Source organism: Neovison vison, chromosome 5 (assembly GCF_020171115.1).
Source record: "Neovison vison isolate M4711 chromosome 5, ASM_NN_V1, whole genome shotgun sequence".
Lineage (NCBI taxonomy): Eukaryota > Metazoa > Chordata > Mammalia > Carnivora > Mustelidae > Neogale > Neogale vison.
This window is the reverse complement of record NC_058095.1, coordinates 18754692-18772171: the sequence shown is the minus strand read 5'-3', so window position 1 is coordinate 18772171 and position 17480 is coordinate 18754692. Positions and strand designations below refer to the sequence as shown.

At 59.8% G+C, this 17480-nt stretch overlaps 1 protein-coding gene across 4 annotated transcripts in view; it reads right to left on the bottom strand.

The window, feature by feature from the left end:
• Positions 1 to 17074, bottom strand: part of HDAC5 (histone deacetylase 5) — a 36618-nt gene extending 19544 nt beyond the window's left edge. The window contains exons 1-4 of one of the 4 annotated variants that reach the window (XM_044247805.1): positions 16961 to 17074; positions 11319 to 11528; positions 5462 to 5621; positions 4182 to 4253 (exon numbers count right to left, since the gene is read on the bottom strand). In XM_044247805.1, the coding sequence (XP_044103740.1) occupies positions 4182 to 4248 (67 nt within the window). In that variant the 5' untranslated portion in view covers positions 4249 to 4253; positions 5462 to 5621; positions 11319 to 11528; positions 16961 to 17074. Of the gene's footprint in view, positions 1 to 4181; positions 4348 to 5461; positions 5622 to 11318; positions 11529 to 16960 lie in introns of those variants that run through there. The other 3 variants (XM_044247802.1, XM_044247803.1, XM_044247801.1) reach the window with 3 other exon arrangements.
• Between the last annotated feature and the right edge of the window lie 406 nt (positions 17075 to 17480).

The following is a 17480-nucleotide window of genomic DNA, read 5'->3' as shown; positions in this document are numbered from 1 at the left end:
ACTCAGCCTCCAGCAGGGCACCCTGCCCACCTGGTCACCTGGCCACTTGCCATAATCTGGCCCCCAGCTGGGGTTGAGACACGGGCTGCCCAGCGTCTCAAGACATTCTCCCTCTGCAGGCCGCCAGGCTGCTAGGGGCTGGGTGTGCTTCTGACTGGGGCGACAGCCTTCTTCCCTCCGCAGTCCACCCTGCTCCAAGGAGCCCCAGAGCCTGCCCAGGCCTTCCAGGGCTGCTGGTGACATGCACTGGCAGGCTGCGAGGCCCCATGACTGTGTCCGCCCGACTTCTGTCCACATAGCCCTTACCCCCAGCACGGTCTGAGTCCATTCGCATCAGAGTCACTGGACATATGTCCAAAACGCTGGCTCCTGGGCTGCCCTACAGAATCCGAACCCTTCAGGGGATGGGGGGGCCAGGATTGGGATTGGAGCTCTGCACTTTAATATATAAATTCAGTATATGTAAAATCGGTAATTCTGATGCAACTGAAAGTTTGAGAACTTTCTTTCTCATGGTGTCCCCGGGTGGGCGGGCTGCACGCACTTCTGCTGCCAACTTGACAGCTGTTACAGCTGTGTGTGTGGACACAGTTAATCTGATTTCCTGTCTGGCAGCTGTACAGCAAGGAAGGGACAGCTGAGGGTCTCAAACACAAGAAGAGTGGATGGGGGCAGGGGAGCTGGTCTGATCAGGATGGAGTGTTCAACTTCGCACCCAAGGTCCCTTCTCCCTTGAAATCCCTGCAGGAGGGACAGCGCTGACCAAGGGGTCCCCAATGTTCACAGAAAACAAAGTCTCCTCTCTGAGAGCTCAGAAGCCCCCCCCCACACACACACACAGAACCACACTGGTCTCTATTCCGGAGATGCTTACACGCAGGAGGCACTAAGACAGGTCGTGTAGACTGTATACTACACAAGGAGACCCAACCCAAGGGGCCAGTCAGGACTGAAATTGAGCCCACGCCTCAAGGGCAAAGCCACCTGCTCCGGCATGAAGATGTACACCCTCCCCAGAAGAAGGGCCACCTCTCAAAAACGTACACAAAGGAACAATTGTGTGGACCTGAATCCGAACCCCAGCTGTCACTTACCCTCTGACCTTGGGCAAGTTCCTTAACCTCTCTGATCCTTCTCAGTTGTACAACATGGCTAATAAAACCTTCCTAAAAGAGACAAGGTAAGGAAAGCCCGATATGCTCGTGGCTTAGGACATAATTAGTTCCCTTCCCACCTGAGCCTCGCCCTTCCTACTTTCCCCACACCCCTCCACCTACACGCCCACACACCCAGCCAAGCTTGGAACGGCCCCAAAAACATGAGCAAGAGTATCCAAGGGAAAACCCAATACCGAACCCAAACGCCATGGCACTTCCCAGCATTCACAGCCTCCTTTCCTGGCACAAGCAGGACTCACACCCTCCCTCACTGGGAAAAGGAGACTCTTCTTCCATGTCTGCTCCTAAAATCCTGCACGATGCACGTATCGGCGCTGCCCAGTCCGGGCCACAGGGGCGTTCAGGGCCCACAGGAAACACGGGCTCCCCCAGCACTGTGTCCTGGGGAATCCCACACAGGAACTTGAGCCCCGAGGCTCCCCAAGCCGCAACGAGGCCTGAATGATGGGGGTGCCCGCTGTGTGGTGGGCTGTTGCAGAAAAGTCCGGCAGAGATCCCATCCGTCAAGGAAGATCTCTATGGGGCTAGAAGAAAGCGGTGCCTGGTTCCCCTCTTCGAGCAGGGACGGCACAGAGCGCCCTGCAGCCCCTGTGGGCTCCCCGCTGCCAAGGCTCTGGCTCACCCACTGGGGCAACTCAGCATATCTGTCTGCTCACCCAGATGGCCAAGCCCCAGAGTAGAACCCAGGAATCCTGACCTCAGCCCTGGACACCAGCCCCTTCAAAGCAACCTTCATTTATCCATGCGCCAGGCACTGTGCTCCACAACGGCGTGCACAGACAGCAACAGACAACTCAGGGAGCAAAGGATGGCCCAAAAACAGAGTTCCAAAGACCTGCTGGTGAAGCAGCCAGCCACCCTGGAAAGCCCTGTTCCCCAGCCTCTCCGGCCAGAGAGACCAGGCGACACATACTGCCCAAGAAGCGTTCCTGGACACCTGTTTTTTTTAGCCATAGGCTTCGGCCTCCTGTTTGGAGACTGATCAAGAGATAGGGAGAGGAGGCGGGCGGGGGCGGGGGGGGAACACCGGGCTGCCTGGGCCCTCATGGCCGTGTTTATCCGGGGTGGATTTTTTTTTAACCCAAAGGTTAAAGCGTTTCTATTTGAAACATCTATTTACATTCCAGAGTCCAAAAAAAAAAAAAAAACACAAGGCAGCCGAGCTCCAGGCCTATATCTGTCCCCAGCCGCGTCACAAACACAGCATCAGAGCTGCGCAGGGGGAACATTCTTAGCCCTCTCCCGGAGCCGCTGAGGTGACTCACACCTCCCTCCTGCCGGCATGGACCACACCGCCGATCAGAAAGCTAGGCAATGCATGTGTGCGCGTGTGTGTGTGGTGGGGGGACACAGGGATCTGGAGAGAGGGCTGGCCCAGAGGAGGTCTATGCAGGAACAGGCAGTCTTAGGGAAGGGACAAGAGCAGCAGGGATCCAGCCTGTGAGGGTTTTGGGGTCTAACTTGAAAGAAGATAAGAGAACATGCTGAGGAGGCAACTTCAGACCAACTGCCAGCCGCTGCTGGGAGGCAAGGGACAGCAGGGGAAAAGGGCAGGATGCGTGGACCGAAATGTGCATGATGGGGGAGAGCTGTCCGTCAAGTCCTCTGCCCTCCAGGGGACCAGCTCTCTGAGGCTTCCAGGCAGGGGTCCACAGGCACTTAGAGCTTAGAACTGAGAGCTGCCAACTCCACCAGACCAGGGCTAGAGCTCTGGGTTTACGTTTCCTCCGAGGGGATGGTGTCGGTCCCCCGCATGGCCGGCCCCCAAGGTTAGGCCCCTATCCCCGGGGCCTGTGTGGGCACCCTGCAGGGCTGGCTCCTAAGGTTAGGCCCCTACCCTAGGAGACTCTGTGGTCATCACTGCCCAGGCAGAGGGCAGGCCTTATTCCAAGGATTTTCCAAAATTTCCCAAAACATCTATCTTCTGACGCATCTTAGTCCAGCTGCAACATTATCCCTGGACAGCTTAGAGCCAATCACAGGCACCTGCAGAGACACACAGTTCCCACCTCCCAATTCAAAGCTTGGGACCCCCACCCACGTATCCAGAGGCCAAGACTCCCAGTACATAGGCACACAGTCACCCACACCCAAGTGCCAAGCCACTGCCAGGAGGGGCCAAGCGGGCAAGGGTCCAGCAGGCCCCTCCCTAAAAGAAGCATCTCGTGGTGCCGGCCCAGTGGGAAGGCTGTGCCAGAACGGCCCGATGCTGCCAACAGGTTCCTGGGAGGGAGGGAGGGAGTGGCCCATCTCTGGAGGACCCCACCCCCAGCCAAGAACCAAAAATGTCCCTGCTGAGAAGGTGGCAGGACCAGGGGGTCCTCAAGCCCAAATGAACTGGAGTAACACTCCTTCGCCATCACGAGATGGGATGAAACCAAGGCCTGAGGGACAGAGAGATGAGGAAGCTAAGAGAGCCAGGACCCCCGACATGCCAGCTGCCAGCCTCTTCCTAACCCTACCACACAGCCTCTACCTAACCCTACCTAACCCTGCATCACATCTGATTCCCTGGGAACTCCTGACTGGGAGACTTGCAGAAGCCACATGCTCCCCAAGAAACCAGCCAGAGGAGCTGGGGTCGCCTTTAGTCTTGTGGATCCTCAGCTAGTTTATTCCTTTGCCCGGACCTGGGAAGTGGGCCCCTGGGAGGCAGGTCACTGACCCACTTCCTCCCCTCCGACCACAGTGCCAACTAGGCCAGGATCCTCCAGCGATCCATGGCCCCCAGCAGCTTAAGCCGACCCTGCCGGAAACCAGAGAGACTCGCGAATGCAGCACAGTGTGGCTGGAGGGTACGGCGGGGAAGGCAGGGTCAGGCCGGGGAGAGCCACAGAGCCCACCTCAGGAAGCCCAGCTCCCCTGACCACCCATCTTCTCAGCAAAGCCCTCCACAAAGATCCAGGCAGGACCCCAGCTGGGCGATGCTTAGAGCCAGACGCCTGGCCCCGGGGACAAGGATGCGTGACGCCAGAGGGCAGGCGGGGACACCGAGGCACTCACCTGCCACAGGGATGCCGTGTAGAGGGGTCCGAGGCAGGATTTCCAAGGCTGGTTCCCGGCCTGACATCCCATCTGCTGAGAAACAGGATTCCGTCTCATAGATGGTCTGCAGCATCTCCACGAGCCCCTGAGCCTTGGGCACCAGCAGCATGCCAGGGAAGGGGCCGCCGGAGGCGGGAGGGGGCCGCTGGAGGCGTGAGTCGGCCAAAGGGAAAGGTGGTCGGGCGGGGCCCTCGCTGCTCAGGGGCTCCCCCAGGCCACTGCCGCTGGGACCCGGGCAATGGGGAGGCGCCTCATCCGGCCTGGGCGCTCCAGGCAGCAGGAGGAGCCAGGAGGCCCCAGAGCTACAGGCCCGGCTCTCCGCTAGAGGGGCATCAGACCGCGGGCCTTGCCCAGCTCCCCGGAGCCGGGCTATATGGCTGAGCACTCAGGGGACAGGAAGGGGAGCTCAGCAGGCAGGCGGGCTCTCTGTGTTCCCTCCCAGCCCTGGGTGACAGCTCTGGGCCTGGCTCCCTGCTCCTCCTTCCCGAATGAGCCGCCGGCAGCTGGCAGGAGACTGAAATAGCAGTTGGGGGAGGGCCCTGTCTATAAATAGGTGGAGCATGCTCAGGGAGCCGCCGGCTGGCTGCCAGGAGCCCAGGAGCCCGGGCTGGCGGAGGCCCCAGTGGGGGGGAGGCGCGTTCCACCCCAGGAGGAAGCGCCAGGCAGGGGGATGGGGGCCAGGGGAGGGCCCGCACTCGGGGCCAAGGCCATAGAGCCGGGTGGCCGGAGGCTGGGCCGGGGAAGGACACAGGCCAGAGTACCCATGTGTCTGGGACCGGCTCGGGTGCTATCCGAGGGGCCAGAGACCCAAACACCAGATTCAATCTCCACATTCCCTCTCGCCATCAGAGCAGGTAAAGAAACCAGAAAGGTCTGGGAGAGGGTGGCAGACAGGGCCACTTGCCCTACCCTCACATCTTCCCCGGAGCCCTCCTACCAGCCAGATGGGAATTGATTTGATTTCTGTCCTCCCTCAAGAGCTGGAGGGTGCCTCCCCACCCCCTCATTCAGAAGGGAGACCCCGGGGCAGCAGGGGTCCCTCCTACCCTTACCCCCTGGAAGGGTGTCACCTCCAGGGGCTGCTCAGCTGCCATCCAGGGAGCAGAGGCGGTCTTCCCGGATAGGCCTTGGCCCTCACCACAGAAGGGGACCAGGGAGCACCTGCCCATTGTGGGAGCACACACAGCTCCTCCCTGGCAACATACCAGGGGCGACGCTAGCAACAGCACATACATCACCTCGTTTACTCTGCACGATGACCTCAGGAGATAGGTGCAGGTGGGGAAACTGAGGCAGAGAGATGCAGTCACTCACTCTAGGTCATACGGCTGCTTAAATGGTAAGGCCGGGATGTCTGAGGCTCCAGTCTGAGTGCTAACCACCACAGCCCACTGCCTCCTACACAAAGGAACACATGAAGCTGCCCCAGGGTTTCCATGAACAGGTACGATGACCCCCAGCACCCCAGGAGACACAGGCATGAGGCTGGAGCCCCTCTAAGAACTTAGGAAGCTGATAAAAGCCAGCCCTTCCCTCCCAGCTCCAGACCTGGCACAGGAGCCCATGCTCCTGGAGCCCTGACGGGACCTCAGGCTAGGGCCCCACAAGGACCGGTGATGCCCGCCTACCCTGCCCACTGCTGGCTCGTCCCTCCTCCTCAGGTTGTGCCTCCCACTGGTACAGAGATCCCACTTGGCCCCCTGACCTCACTGGAGCCTTTTAATAGCCTGGTTATTCCTGGGTCTGGGTCCCCCTCCCCCCTTCCTGATGTCACAGTTGCTATTTTAGAGCCCCCTCCTGGCCCCTCCTTGCCCCCAACTCCAGGCATGGAGCCAGGGACACCTGTCCTCTCCCTGGACTGGATGACCTCACCCTCCTGTTGGGAGCCCTGGAGGAGCTGGCCAACCAAGGACACAGTAGCCATGGCGCCCGCGGCCCATCTTCCCAGCCGGCTCTCCGGCCAGGCAGAGAGGACGGCAAAGGGGCAGGTGAGGGGAGCCACGGGGACAGGGGAGGTGGCGGAAGTGGACTTTCCCAGGCCCTGGACTAGCCGATATTCTATGATAAGATGTACTTTGAGGTGGGGGATGAGAAACAGGACCTGAACAAAGATCCAGAGCCTCAGCTTCTCTGCCATGGTAGACTCTAGAAAAATAGTGATGGAGCAGTGCTCCCCGTGGGGGTTTGGAGTTGAGAGACACCCCAGGGGTGGGCCTGGGGACCTCATTCACGACCTCCCGCTCCAACCTCATCCTGGCTGACCAGACTCTCTGAAGAGGAAGAGAAGGGAAGACCAAGGTCCCCCCAGCGGGGTGATGGGCAGCAGACTCAAGACCGCCCCAGAAAGCCGGAGGCAGCAGCCCTTCCCAGCTCAGGACTCCACCCACCCACGCTGGGAGCAACCAGAAGGGCTGGCTAGCCCTGTCCCGGCTCTCTCTGCCTGCCCCAGGCACATGAGAGTATGGCAGGGGAGCCCTGTTCTGGAGGAGGAGAAGTCATCAGTTACAGTGACTCAAAAGCAGGGCCCCCCGAACCCGGAGCAGCAAAAAACCCAAGGAAAAAGAACTCCTTGGTAAGGGAAGACAGGAGCACCCAGGGGATTGGGCACCCAGAGGTGGTCAGAGCCTGGGGCTCAGGGCAGGTCCCAGCAACGTCAGGACTTCCGGTAACAGCACGAGGTGGGAAGCAAAGTGCCAGACAGCCAGATAATCCTCCATGCACTTCCCAGAATCCTCCAGGGGAATTAGAGACAAGACCTGGGGTGGGGACAAGTGTCTTCTTTTCCTCTGAGATTCGAGAGATACAAAGTCCTCTTAATGTCTAACCTCAATCCTTCCTGCTTTATAGCCTCTCTCTGCGGTTCATTCATCTTCTCCGTCCCAAGCCATCCAGCTCTCCCAAGGGTCATCCCACAAATCTTCCAGAGCACCCACCAAGCACAGGGTGCGTGGGCTCCACTGGGAGCAAGCACCACCCCCTCCAGGCCACAATGACCTCATTCCCTTCCTAGAGGCTGGCCTCGGGCCTCCTAACCCTCTAAAGGTAGAGGAGGGGAAGAGCCCAAAGCTGGCTTCTTGAGCTCTTCTAGGCTACCATTTCCTGGGTACAAAAGGTTGGGGGAAGGCCCTGACCTAATAGAAGAAAGCAAGTCTTCTTCGTGCCCATTACAAATCCAAGGGCTGGCCCAGGAGCGCCCTGGGTAGAGCAGGGGGTGCCGGCTGTCCCAGGGCCCCGGAGCCATCAGGCCTGCCTGCCCTCCAGTTTTCTCCTGCCCTTGGAGGCCCATCATGCTGGAGCCCGTTGGCACCGCCCGGGAGCTGCCAGGTGCCAGGTTCCGTCCCAGGTGCTGGCTGAACCCTGTCGTCTGAAACCCAGTCCCAGAAAAACGTGAACACCTACTTTGGCCTCTTTCACATCCCCTTAGGGCTGACCCTGCCTCTGACTATCCCATCTGAGCCTTGGATGGGACTTTCGACTGATGAAGCGGGAAGAGGAGGGCGGAGCAGATCCCAATCTGCAGGGAGCACAGGTGCACCAGGGGGCACCTAAGCGGAGACGGGATGCCAAGAGTCCACTTCCCAGACCCCCCGGCCCATGCCCGCACTGACCCACTTTCTCCTCTTCGGGGCTGGCTGCCTGCCGTCCCCGGGGGCTCCGAGGCAGAGCCTGAGCCCGAGGCTGGGAGGCAGGACGCCGAGGTTCCTGGCTCCACCCCACACCCATGCCCCAGTTTCTCTGGTCACCCAGAGGGGGCAGCTACTTTCTCTCCCTCCTTCCTGGGAAAGGGAAGGAGAGAAAGTGTGGAGCGTGCTGGGAGGTGCTGGGCAGGCCGGTGTTGTCATGAAGCTTGTCTCCCCTCCCACGCTGGGGCTAAGGAACCTGGCTGCCACCTCCTGGGGCCCTGTCGCCGGCCGAACCGGCTCCCACAGCGGCCCTTGTTCTTGCCCTCCTTCCTGGGCAATGGCACAGAGGACAGGGCAGAGATCAGAGCAGGCCCAGCTCCCAGGGCCCAGGGCCCACGCCAGCTCCTCCAGTCTGAGCCCCGACAGGGGGCAGGTTCTGTCTGTCCTTCAATCCCACAGAGGGGAGCAGAAATGACCAGTTCCAGAAAAAGAAAGAAAGCCTTCCTCTTTGAGCCCCCTTTGGCCTGAGGAGAAGCCAGACACCGGGGAGCAGCCTCCTCAGGGAAGCAGAGGCAGCCCCATCAATGGCCTCCGCCTGTACTCCCAAGACTGCAAAAGAGGCAAATCAGGTCAAATGCTGGCGTGTAGCCCAGCCCAGAGGTAAGTCAGTCAGCTCCCACTCCCTGGGGAGGCGGGGGGGAGCCGCAGAAGTACACTTCTCTCCCTGCCTGCCGCCCCTCACCCAGGACCTGCTCTCTGACTGACTCGTTTGCTAGGGGGGCAGGGATGGACCATCTTCTATTTTTCTTCTGTTTCCCCGCAGGCTGAGCTCCGGGTTGGGCGTGTTGGGGATACTCAGGCACTTGCCAGCCGGAAAGCTCCCACACTGAAAGAACTGGAGGGAGGCAGGGAAGGACGCTGTTCTGTGGCCTGAGGATAGGGGAGCAAGTCTCAGGGATGTAGGACAGGGTGCGTGCAAGGTGCTCCGGGCCAGGGCAGCCAGGTCCCGGGGACGACCCATTCTCATTGCTCCCACCTCTCCCCCGGCCCCAGGGCCCGGTGCTCTTCCTAGCGCTCCCGTCAGCGTATCCATCGTGAAGTCAAAACCCATCTGCCCGGCTATGGTTTCATCTTCCTTCTGTGGTGTCCAAAGGCACGTGGACCGCAGGCTGGTGCCAGGCGCTGGGCACCGGCAGCCCCAGCCCAGATGCCACTCTGAGCTCTGGGAATAGCAGGTGCTGGGCCCCTCAAAAAGGAGAGCTATGTGGGAGCTGGCCACCTCCCCGGCCCAGAGCAGCTCTCCCTCCACAAGGAGAGGCAGCCCCAGAGCCCCAGGGAAACTGGACGGGAAGAGCCTCTGGGGTTTGCCCCCAAGCAAGGATCCCAGCCCCCAGGCCTCTCTGCAGGCCTAAAATGCAATTACGGGTATCTGGCCCCCTCCTCCTCACCCTCCTTCCCAAACACGAGAAGACAGCATCTCCCCCTGCTGGGGGGAGCTGGAAAGCCAGCCAGGAGGTGAGACCAGCTCTATCTATAAGCCCCACTGCAGGGGCGGGGGTTTCTGAGCCACAGGTGGACACCCCCCCCTTCCATCTACCACCATACTCTCACCAGCCCTGGCCAAAGTGGCTGCAAGAGGACCTTGAAGCACCAGCATCTGGTAAGGCAATCCAGGGGCCTCATCTAGCCAAAGTGGATTGTCGTAGCCTTTCCCTGTTCAGGGAATAAAATCCCAAAGCTGGGAAATGTCCTTCCCAAGCCATCATCAGATGCCTCTGGGCAGTTTCTGTTCCCTTGGCCCACGGTCTGACCCAGGCTCAGTGTGACTGTAGGTGGCCCTAGATAGGTCAGCACAGTAGCTCAGAGGAAACAAGCCATTGGCATGGTGGCCGGTGTCCAGGAGGGGGGCGAGGGACTGGGGAGAACCCACCAGGCCTCTCCCTTCCCTTGGCCAGACCAGCCTCAGAGGAGGAAGGAGGAGGTCAGAGCTTGACCGCCTGTTCCCCCCCAGCCCTGTAGTCCCCCAGAACCTCTCCGTGTCTAACTCCTAGCCACAGCCCCTCCAAGTTGAATGAAGGCAAGGACAGAGGCAGGGGGAACTGCACACACTGCAGGAGGGGGTTCCCTGGGCAAAGCTGACCTGGGGAGTCTTGAGGGCCCAGCCCTCACCCGCTGACACCCTATGTGGCCTGAGGATGTCACTGTCATGCCAAAGAGACAAAGAGGAGGGGGCATAACCTTGACCAAAACAAACGGCAAGAAGCCAAACAATCCCACCAACTCCCAGCCTCCCTAAGTCTACTGGAACTTCCAGGAGCCCTGTCAGGACCTCGGCCACATCGGGTCCCCCCAAGAGAGAGCATCAGGTCCAGCAAACTGCTGAGAAGCAATGAGATGGGAGGCAGCCTGGATTCGCACCCCCCACCCCCACTGATGCCACTTCCATCCTGCAAATTGGTTTCCATCCCCAGGTCCTAGTTCTTTTATCCCTAAAAGAAAGGGAAATATCCCTCTATCCCTCCGGAAAGAGACGTGGAGGTTCAGGCTGGGCCATGGGGGGTTGAAGCGGAACAAGATAGACTCTGGCCCTCTAAGACTGTGCAGAAGGAGACAGCCAGGGAGAGAAGGCAGTTATTACCCTGACCACACTGACCCATGACCCTCCTGGGAAACTCCTGAGGGTCCAGCTCAGGCCACTTGGACACATCCTCACGGGCATACACCCAGACCCACCCATACATAAAGCCGCCTGGAGTCCCACCCATGGACTATTTCTGGCAGCACAAGGCAGCCTCCTAGGAACAGAGGGGAACAGGACATCACAGAGTCAAAGTCCCCAGATCCAAGTCTGGGGACCCCAGGCCAGTGCCCAAGAAGAGAAGGAGTGGTCCACCCAGATTCAAAGGAGAAAGCCAAGACTCCTCCATCAGCGTGACATCGCATCCCCCATCCCAGTACCACACACCCCAGCAAAGGCCGAGGCCAAAGGCCCTGCAAACCCTCCCCTAAGAAAAAAGCATGGAACGGAGAGAAACTCCACCGGGATAAGAAGCACCACAAAAAGGAAGCTGCATTCAGCTCTTGTAGGAAACCTTCCAACATCATACTCGGCTGGCCCAGAGACATCCAGGGACACATATCCCCTCTCAGGCCTGCCTGTAGTGGCAAACGGGACTGCGCAGAACCGGAACAGCAGGTCCCCGCGATGATACAGCAGGCATGGGGACTGAGTTGGACCCTGGGTCCTCCCAGGGCCAGGCTGGACTGTCAGCCCATGTTTCCAGCTCTATCCCTCAGGTCAGTTACTTCAGGTTTGCCTCATTCCTTTTCTGGAAATGCTTCTCCAGTCCTGACCCCCTCATTCCCTTACAGCTCAGACCCCGATGGTCAGCTGGCCTGGGCTAGAAACTCACCCAGCCCCCTGAAGCCAAAACCACCCCAGGGTGCCCTTCTCTGGCCTTCCAGCTCTTACCCGACTCGGTGGGAGAGTTCATGCCGGCTCTGGGCCCACAGGAAGCTGGCGTTGGGGGCTGGGATGGGAAGGGGTGGAGCTGCGGTGATGTCAAGAGAGACAGACGATAACAGACAGACGGACGGGACAGGAGCCCGGGGCTGCTGGCCTCTACTGCCCATCAGAGGCCATCCTTCGGGGTGAGGCAGTCAGGCACTCAGAACGGCATCCCTAGGGAGAGATGGAGCAGGGTTAGAGGCCCCCAGCTCGGGAATCTGAGAGAGTTGAAGGAGACCTCGGGGCTTGTTGGGTTACACTTGGGGAAGAGAAGAGGGACACCTGTCCCAGGCTTGGTGGGGGCATGGGGGGCAGCGGAAAGCAGCAGCACTGGCCAGACCCTGGCTTCTTCTCTTAACTGTGAGGCTGCCAGCACTCAAGGAAAGGGAAATGGCTACAGGAGCCACACCCAAAATCCTTTTCAGGTGACAGTGTCCACGGCCAGGTGGGAAGACCTTACAGACCCGCTTGGGTGCCTGACATGGGACTGGGTGTCCACAAAAGGAGAAAAGCACAGGCAGATTTGAACTCTTGTCTGTGGCAGTGGGAAGAAGCAGGGCTGGAGTCCCGGGAAGAAGGTAAGGGAGACACTGCTCTCCCAGCCCCAACTGCCTGGGTGGGGACCCTCAGGCGGAGTGCCACTTTCTCCTTCTTCCCTAAGCCCCGTGCCACCCGGCTCGGGAACTGTGATAGGCTTCTGTCTTGGTTTCCCCCATTCAACACTGAGTCCAGGGAAGAAGGTAACCGCCTCTCTTCTACCCATAACCCATGCTGTTTCCAGAAATTTAGAAAGGCAGAGACACGTACCCCACATCCAGCACTCCCCGGACTGGGGTCCAGGACCCAAGCCCAGGACTTTGTGTGTGTGGGACAGACAGTGCCCTGTGCAAGGAGTTCTGAACACCAGCCTTGGCTTTGCCTGCCAATCCATGGGTCATCCAGGCTGAGACCACCCAAAATAAAGGACACCTTTTCCCAGTTTGTACAAAGGTGTCAACGGTGTGTCTGCCCAGACCAATACAGTAGTGGGGGATATCCCAGTATTACAAGACCATGAGTTTGCCAACCTGTCCCACTCCTCCAGCTCCTCGCCTCCCTCTGGCCCCATGGTTAGCCTTCCAGCCTCAGACGCTACGCCTGAACCCACCTGGGCCCATCCCTGAATGGCCCGTGAACCACCCCAGACATGACCTCATTCATTCTCTTCCAGATGAAGGCAGGCCCTCCAAAACCCAGTGATAAAGTGAGGCAGCAGGAGTGATCCAGTGAGGCTGAAAGGAGTGAGATGTGTAAGCCCAGACTCTGCTCCCCCAGCTGGGGAGGGGCAATCAGCTCTCCACCCCCCACCCCCAAAACCCCACCTCCTGGCAGGATTCACTATTGTTAAGCCTTACATTCTCATCAAAGATTCCCAGGAGTGCGGTCCATTTGGAGCCAATAGCTAGGGAGTCAGGCATGGCTGGGACACAGGAACACGAACACACACACACACACACACGTACGCATGCACGGAAGACCTCAAGCCTTCCTAGGCCTGCTGCCCCCTGCTTTCACCCACAAGGCTGGGTCTCTGTAGCAGAGAAAGGTGCACTCAGATAGGGAGTTAGGAGGAGGCAGAGAGAAGGGGCTGAACTGCTCCTGGCAGGCACAGGTATGGGGCAAGGACAAAAGAGGCTGCGCAGGGCTCAGGCCAAGCTCAGGAATGTGGCAGGTGGGGCTGTTGGTGCCCTGGCAGGGCCCGCGTGGGCAGGCGGATCAGCTCGTGCCCACCCCAGGGCTGGCGCCCAGTCCTGCTCACACCCTTTCCCGTGGGCTGGGGAACACAGGTTCAGAAATTCCCACGATTCCCAGCAGCCTGAGTGGCCCAGCCCATCTCCTTAGTGAAAGGCGCCTCCACAGCAGGGCGCTGAGAAGGGGCAGAGTCTCAATGGTACAAAAATGGAAGTTAAGATCAACTCTGACGCCCCCTCCATCATCTTCACCACCCTCCACAGAGAAGAGGAAGGGAGGGGCTCCTAGAACTCCATTTGGCTCAGGATTCAATTAGACCACGCTCCTCCCCGCTCTGTAGGACACAGCAGGACCCCTGGGCCCCCGTTCGCCCCACAGCACGGGGTGTCTGCCGACACCTCTATCAGGCCTCCTGAATGAACAGGGGCCTCTCTGGGAGACAAAGCAGAGTTCACTGCCTGATCAGGACAGGTACAGATTCTTGTCTGGGGTGGGGCATGAAGGGGGAAAAGGACAGGGGGATGGTTAAATCGGGTTATCTGGTGCCTACTCTGCTGCCAAAATTTCGCTGTTGCCTACAGTTATAGGAGGGTCTTGGTGGGCACTCAGGGGCCAAGGGCCATGTCACTGCTGGATGATAGCACAGGTAGATGCCAAAGCAGTGAGCAGCCTGGCTTCCATGACTCCTAAGCAGGCAGACCCCCCAGAGCCCAGTCCCCATCCCATCCGCTCTTGTGGTCAGACCTCCAGCCACAATGGCACGGAATGAAGGTAACAGGGTACATCTCCTCCTACAAGCTCACGGCTAGACACGGGGGGGGGGGGTGTAGGGCAATCCCCCACGCCCACCCCATTCATGAGTAATAAAAACTCTGGCAGAAAGTGGGAGGAGAAGGGCAGACAAATAAGGGAGACATGCAGCAGCGTAAGGACCCAAAGGCCACAAGTTCACAGTGCTGCCCCGCAGGTATCTGTGTCTGAAAAACTCCCTCAGCATTCCTGGGGAATCAGGCCTCCGAGGGCCTCTCTGGAACCTGGACTCCAGCGCCACTAGGCAGCTTTCTCCCCAGCCCTGAGCACTGCAGCCTGGGGTCCCCTCCCCAGGTCACAGATGGCCTGGGGAGCCATCTGAACCAAACCCTGGGAACTGAGATTGCCCAGAATCGGAGATCTGTGACAAAGACCTCATCAGAGAGGTGCAAACCCACACATCCCATCCCAAGGCACAAAAGACCTCTCATCTCAACCCCTCCTGCCTGGGACCAGAACAGATCACTTTCCCAGCCAGAGAGCTTCCACCACCTGGTACCTCCCCTGGGCAGGGCCACCAGTAGCCCAGGATTATCAGAGCCAGGAGGGGGTGCTGACTTGGATGTCCAGGCCTCAAACTAAGGGAATGGGGAGAGAACAGGAAAGGAAAAAAGGCACCAGGCTGACAAATTCATTTTTGCAATCGGCCCATTTCTGTTTGTCTGCTCAGACGCAGCTCCAGGCATCTGCACAAGCCAGATGGAGGAGGCTGCTATTTCTAGAAAAAAAAGGGGAGGGGGGAATGAGAGGGGAGGGAGGGAGGAGGTGGAGGCAGAGGGCAGAGACCGGGTCTGTTTGCCCTAAAACCTCAGGCAGACCCATACCCCCTCCCCAGCACTACCAGACAGGGTCCCCATTCAAAAAAGGGCTGGGGCGGGGGCTGGGGTGAGGTGGGGTAGGGGAGAAGAAAGGCAGAGAAAGTTTAATTAGCCAAAGTCGACTACAATAGGCCCCCTCATGGGCTGCATCAGGTTTTCATTCATGAGCAAGCGACAGGGCTCCCAAAATGCCAAGAACCGCCCCCCCTCGCAGTCTCTTCCCCCCCCCCCACCCAGGAGTGCGTCCTCTAGCAGGCTGGCTGAGCCTGATGCTGTGTTCCAGACATCCCTCCTCAAAGGGATGTGAGTAGGAAGAATTAATTATTAAAGAGCAGCTGGTACTTAGGCACCGACTGCACTCCCCCCAAGCTCTGAAAGCTGATCCCCCTCCCCCTTATGGAGAAACACAAACTATATCCCCCACCCCCATCCCCAGGCCCCACTTCCAAACACTGGGCTAGGATGCCACCCCTAGGGAAGGAAAAGCAAACCTTTGTTTCTGCAGCTACTTGGAGTGGGTGGGGCATGTGATACCCCCCCACCCCCATTACTCGGCCCAGCTACTCCCGTGGATATACTGGGGAGGAAGGGAAGGCTGTCACAGGGAAAACATGTCCTCCAGCCTTGCCCCCAAGTAACTTGCACCTGGTACGTGTCTCTCTGATCCCAGGCACCCATACCGGACAGAGTGGGGATACCGGGGGCCCACCCCTCTAACTCAGAAAGACCCCTACCTGCCCTGTCAAAACAGGTCAGATTTAACTCCAAGGGGAGACACAGCAAAGAGAGGATTCAAAAGGGGCAGGGGCAAACAACGATTGTCCAAGCTTTGTGTTTAGGAGGGAGAGGAAGGAAAGAAGACTGAAATGAAGAAGAGAGCAGCCCCCAACATGGCTCACTCACCAGCCCAGCCCAGCCCAGCCTCTCAACTTACCCCCCTCATCTCAGGGACCCTGGTGCCGGGAACTAGGATCAAGGACCCTCTCTACCTCTGTCCTCTGAACCCAAACCGGACCAGGGCAGGACCCAGCCCCCACTCCCCGCCACCCCCGCCACCAGTCCTGCAGGGCAGTCCAGGCAGGAGCACCTCTGGCCAAGACTCCTGGATCTCCCAACCTCTGCCTTCTTTTGTTCCTCCCATCTGGCACCTTCCTCCCCTCCCAGGTGACCCCATCATCACCATCATCACCCCCAATCACCAAAACGAATTCCAGGTCCCAGAAGCACAGTGGTCACCGTCAGGAGTGGTGGGTCTCTTGAGCACCCCCTCAAAAGTAACTGCAGCTGCTACCCTTCCTCTTGGGGACACAGGTCGTTTCAGAAGGCCAACAGTGGGGGCATCAGGTGACCATCAGGTACCCAAATGGGGCACCCCACCTTCCCCACTTCTCCCTGCCCCACAACCAGACTCCCAAATTAATTACTTATCGCCAAGCCAGCGTTCATCACCCCCTCTCCCCCCCACCCCCACCCCCCACCACAGAGAAGGGCGGGGTAGGGAAGCAGCCTCCCTCAAGTTGAAAGGCACAAGCAGTGTCCCAGCCTTTATGAGACACGGACCCAGGATTAAAAATGGGGGGCATCCACCCCAGACAGGAAGGAGGGGAGCTTTCACCTCTCCCTGGCTCCAGGGTGTCAGACGGAGAAGAGGGCGGGAGCAAACGCAATAACGCCTCACTGGGGAAGGGGTGAGAATAATGGGAAAGAGAAGTAAGGTGGGCCCGCAGGCCCCCTCCTCACGCACAGAAGTCAAGGACACAAAATCAAGGATGCGTTCTTAGGTCTGGGTGGAAGCGCTGTGGGGTGGGCAGCGCCCCTCACCTCAGAGTACCAAGAAAGGAGTGTCCAGCGAAGAGGGGTCTGCACAGAATCCGGGTGCAGGGCTCAGATCGCTCTGCAACGCAACACGCGCGGCCCGGAAGGGGCAAATCAGGCAGCCCCCGCCGGGCTCCGGGCCGTTTGAGGGTGCGGGTCGCGGGAAGGCGGGCCCCTCCCTCACCTGCAGGGAACGCGCCCCTGCACGGGAGGGGCGTGGAGGGGCGCGGGCAATACCCCGAGGCCCGGCTCCCGGGCTGGCGATGCTCTCGGGGGGCGCCGGCTGGCACCGGGCGCCGGGAGGAAGCAAGGGGGGCGCGGGCGCGCGCGCGCGCGGGGAGCCCGCGGGCAGCGACGGCAGGAGGAGGGGGCGCCGCCTCGCGTCGCGGGGACCCGGGGGAGATGGGATCTGGGCTGGTGCGGCGCGCTCACCCCCTGCGGCTCGAGCTCCGGCTTCGCGGGCGGCGGCGGCAGCAGCGGCGGCGGCAGCAGCGGCAGCGCCTCCTCGACGGCTCCTCCATCTTTGCGGCGGCTCCTCCGGCTCCGCTCGCCGCCGCCACCAACAACAACATTCGGAGACGTCACTCCCGTCACGTGACCCGACCCGGAGCTAAAAATAGACCCAGACCCCCCCCCCCTTCCCCGCCCGCCCCAGCTTCAGCCACCACCAACTCCTCCCCTCCCTCTCGGCCCTCCCCGCCGGGCGGGGCCAGCAGCGCCACCGTGACAGCTTCTTAAAGGGCCGGCACTCATCGAAGGGCAGGGCTGGGGAGGGGGTGGAAGGCCCGAGGTCCGAGCCCCGCGAGGAGTGGTGGAAGGAGCGTTGCTGGGGACCTGGTCCGGCTGCTGGGTCCTGGCCTTTGGGACGCTCGACTTTCCTCCCTGCGCTTCCTCAACTTCCTTTCAAACCGTGGATGGTGCAATCGTTGCCTGCCTAAGCTTCTCCCTAACA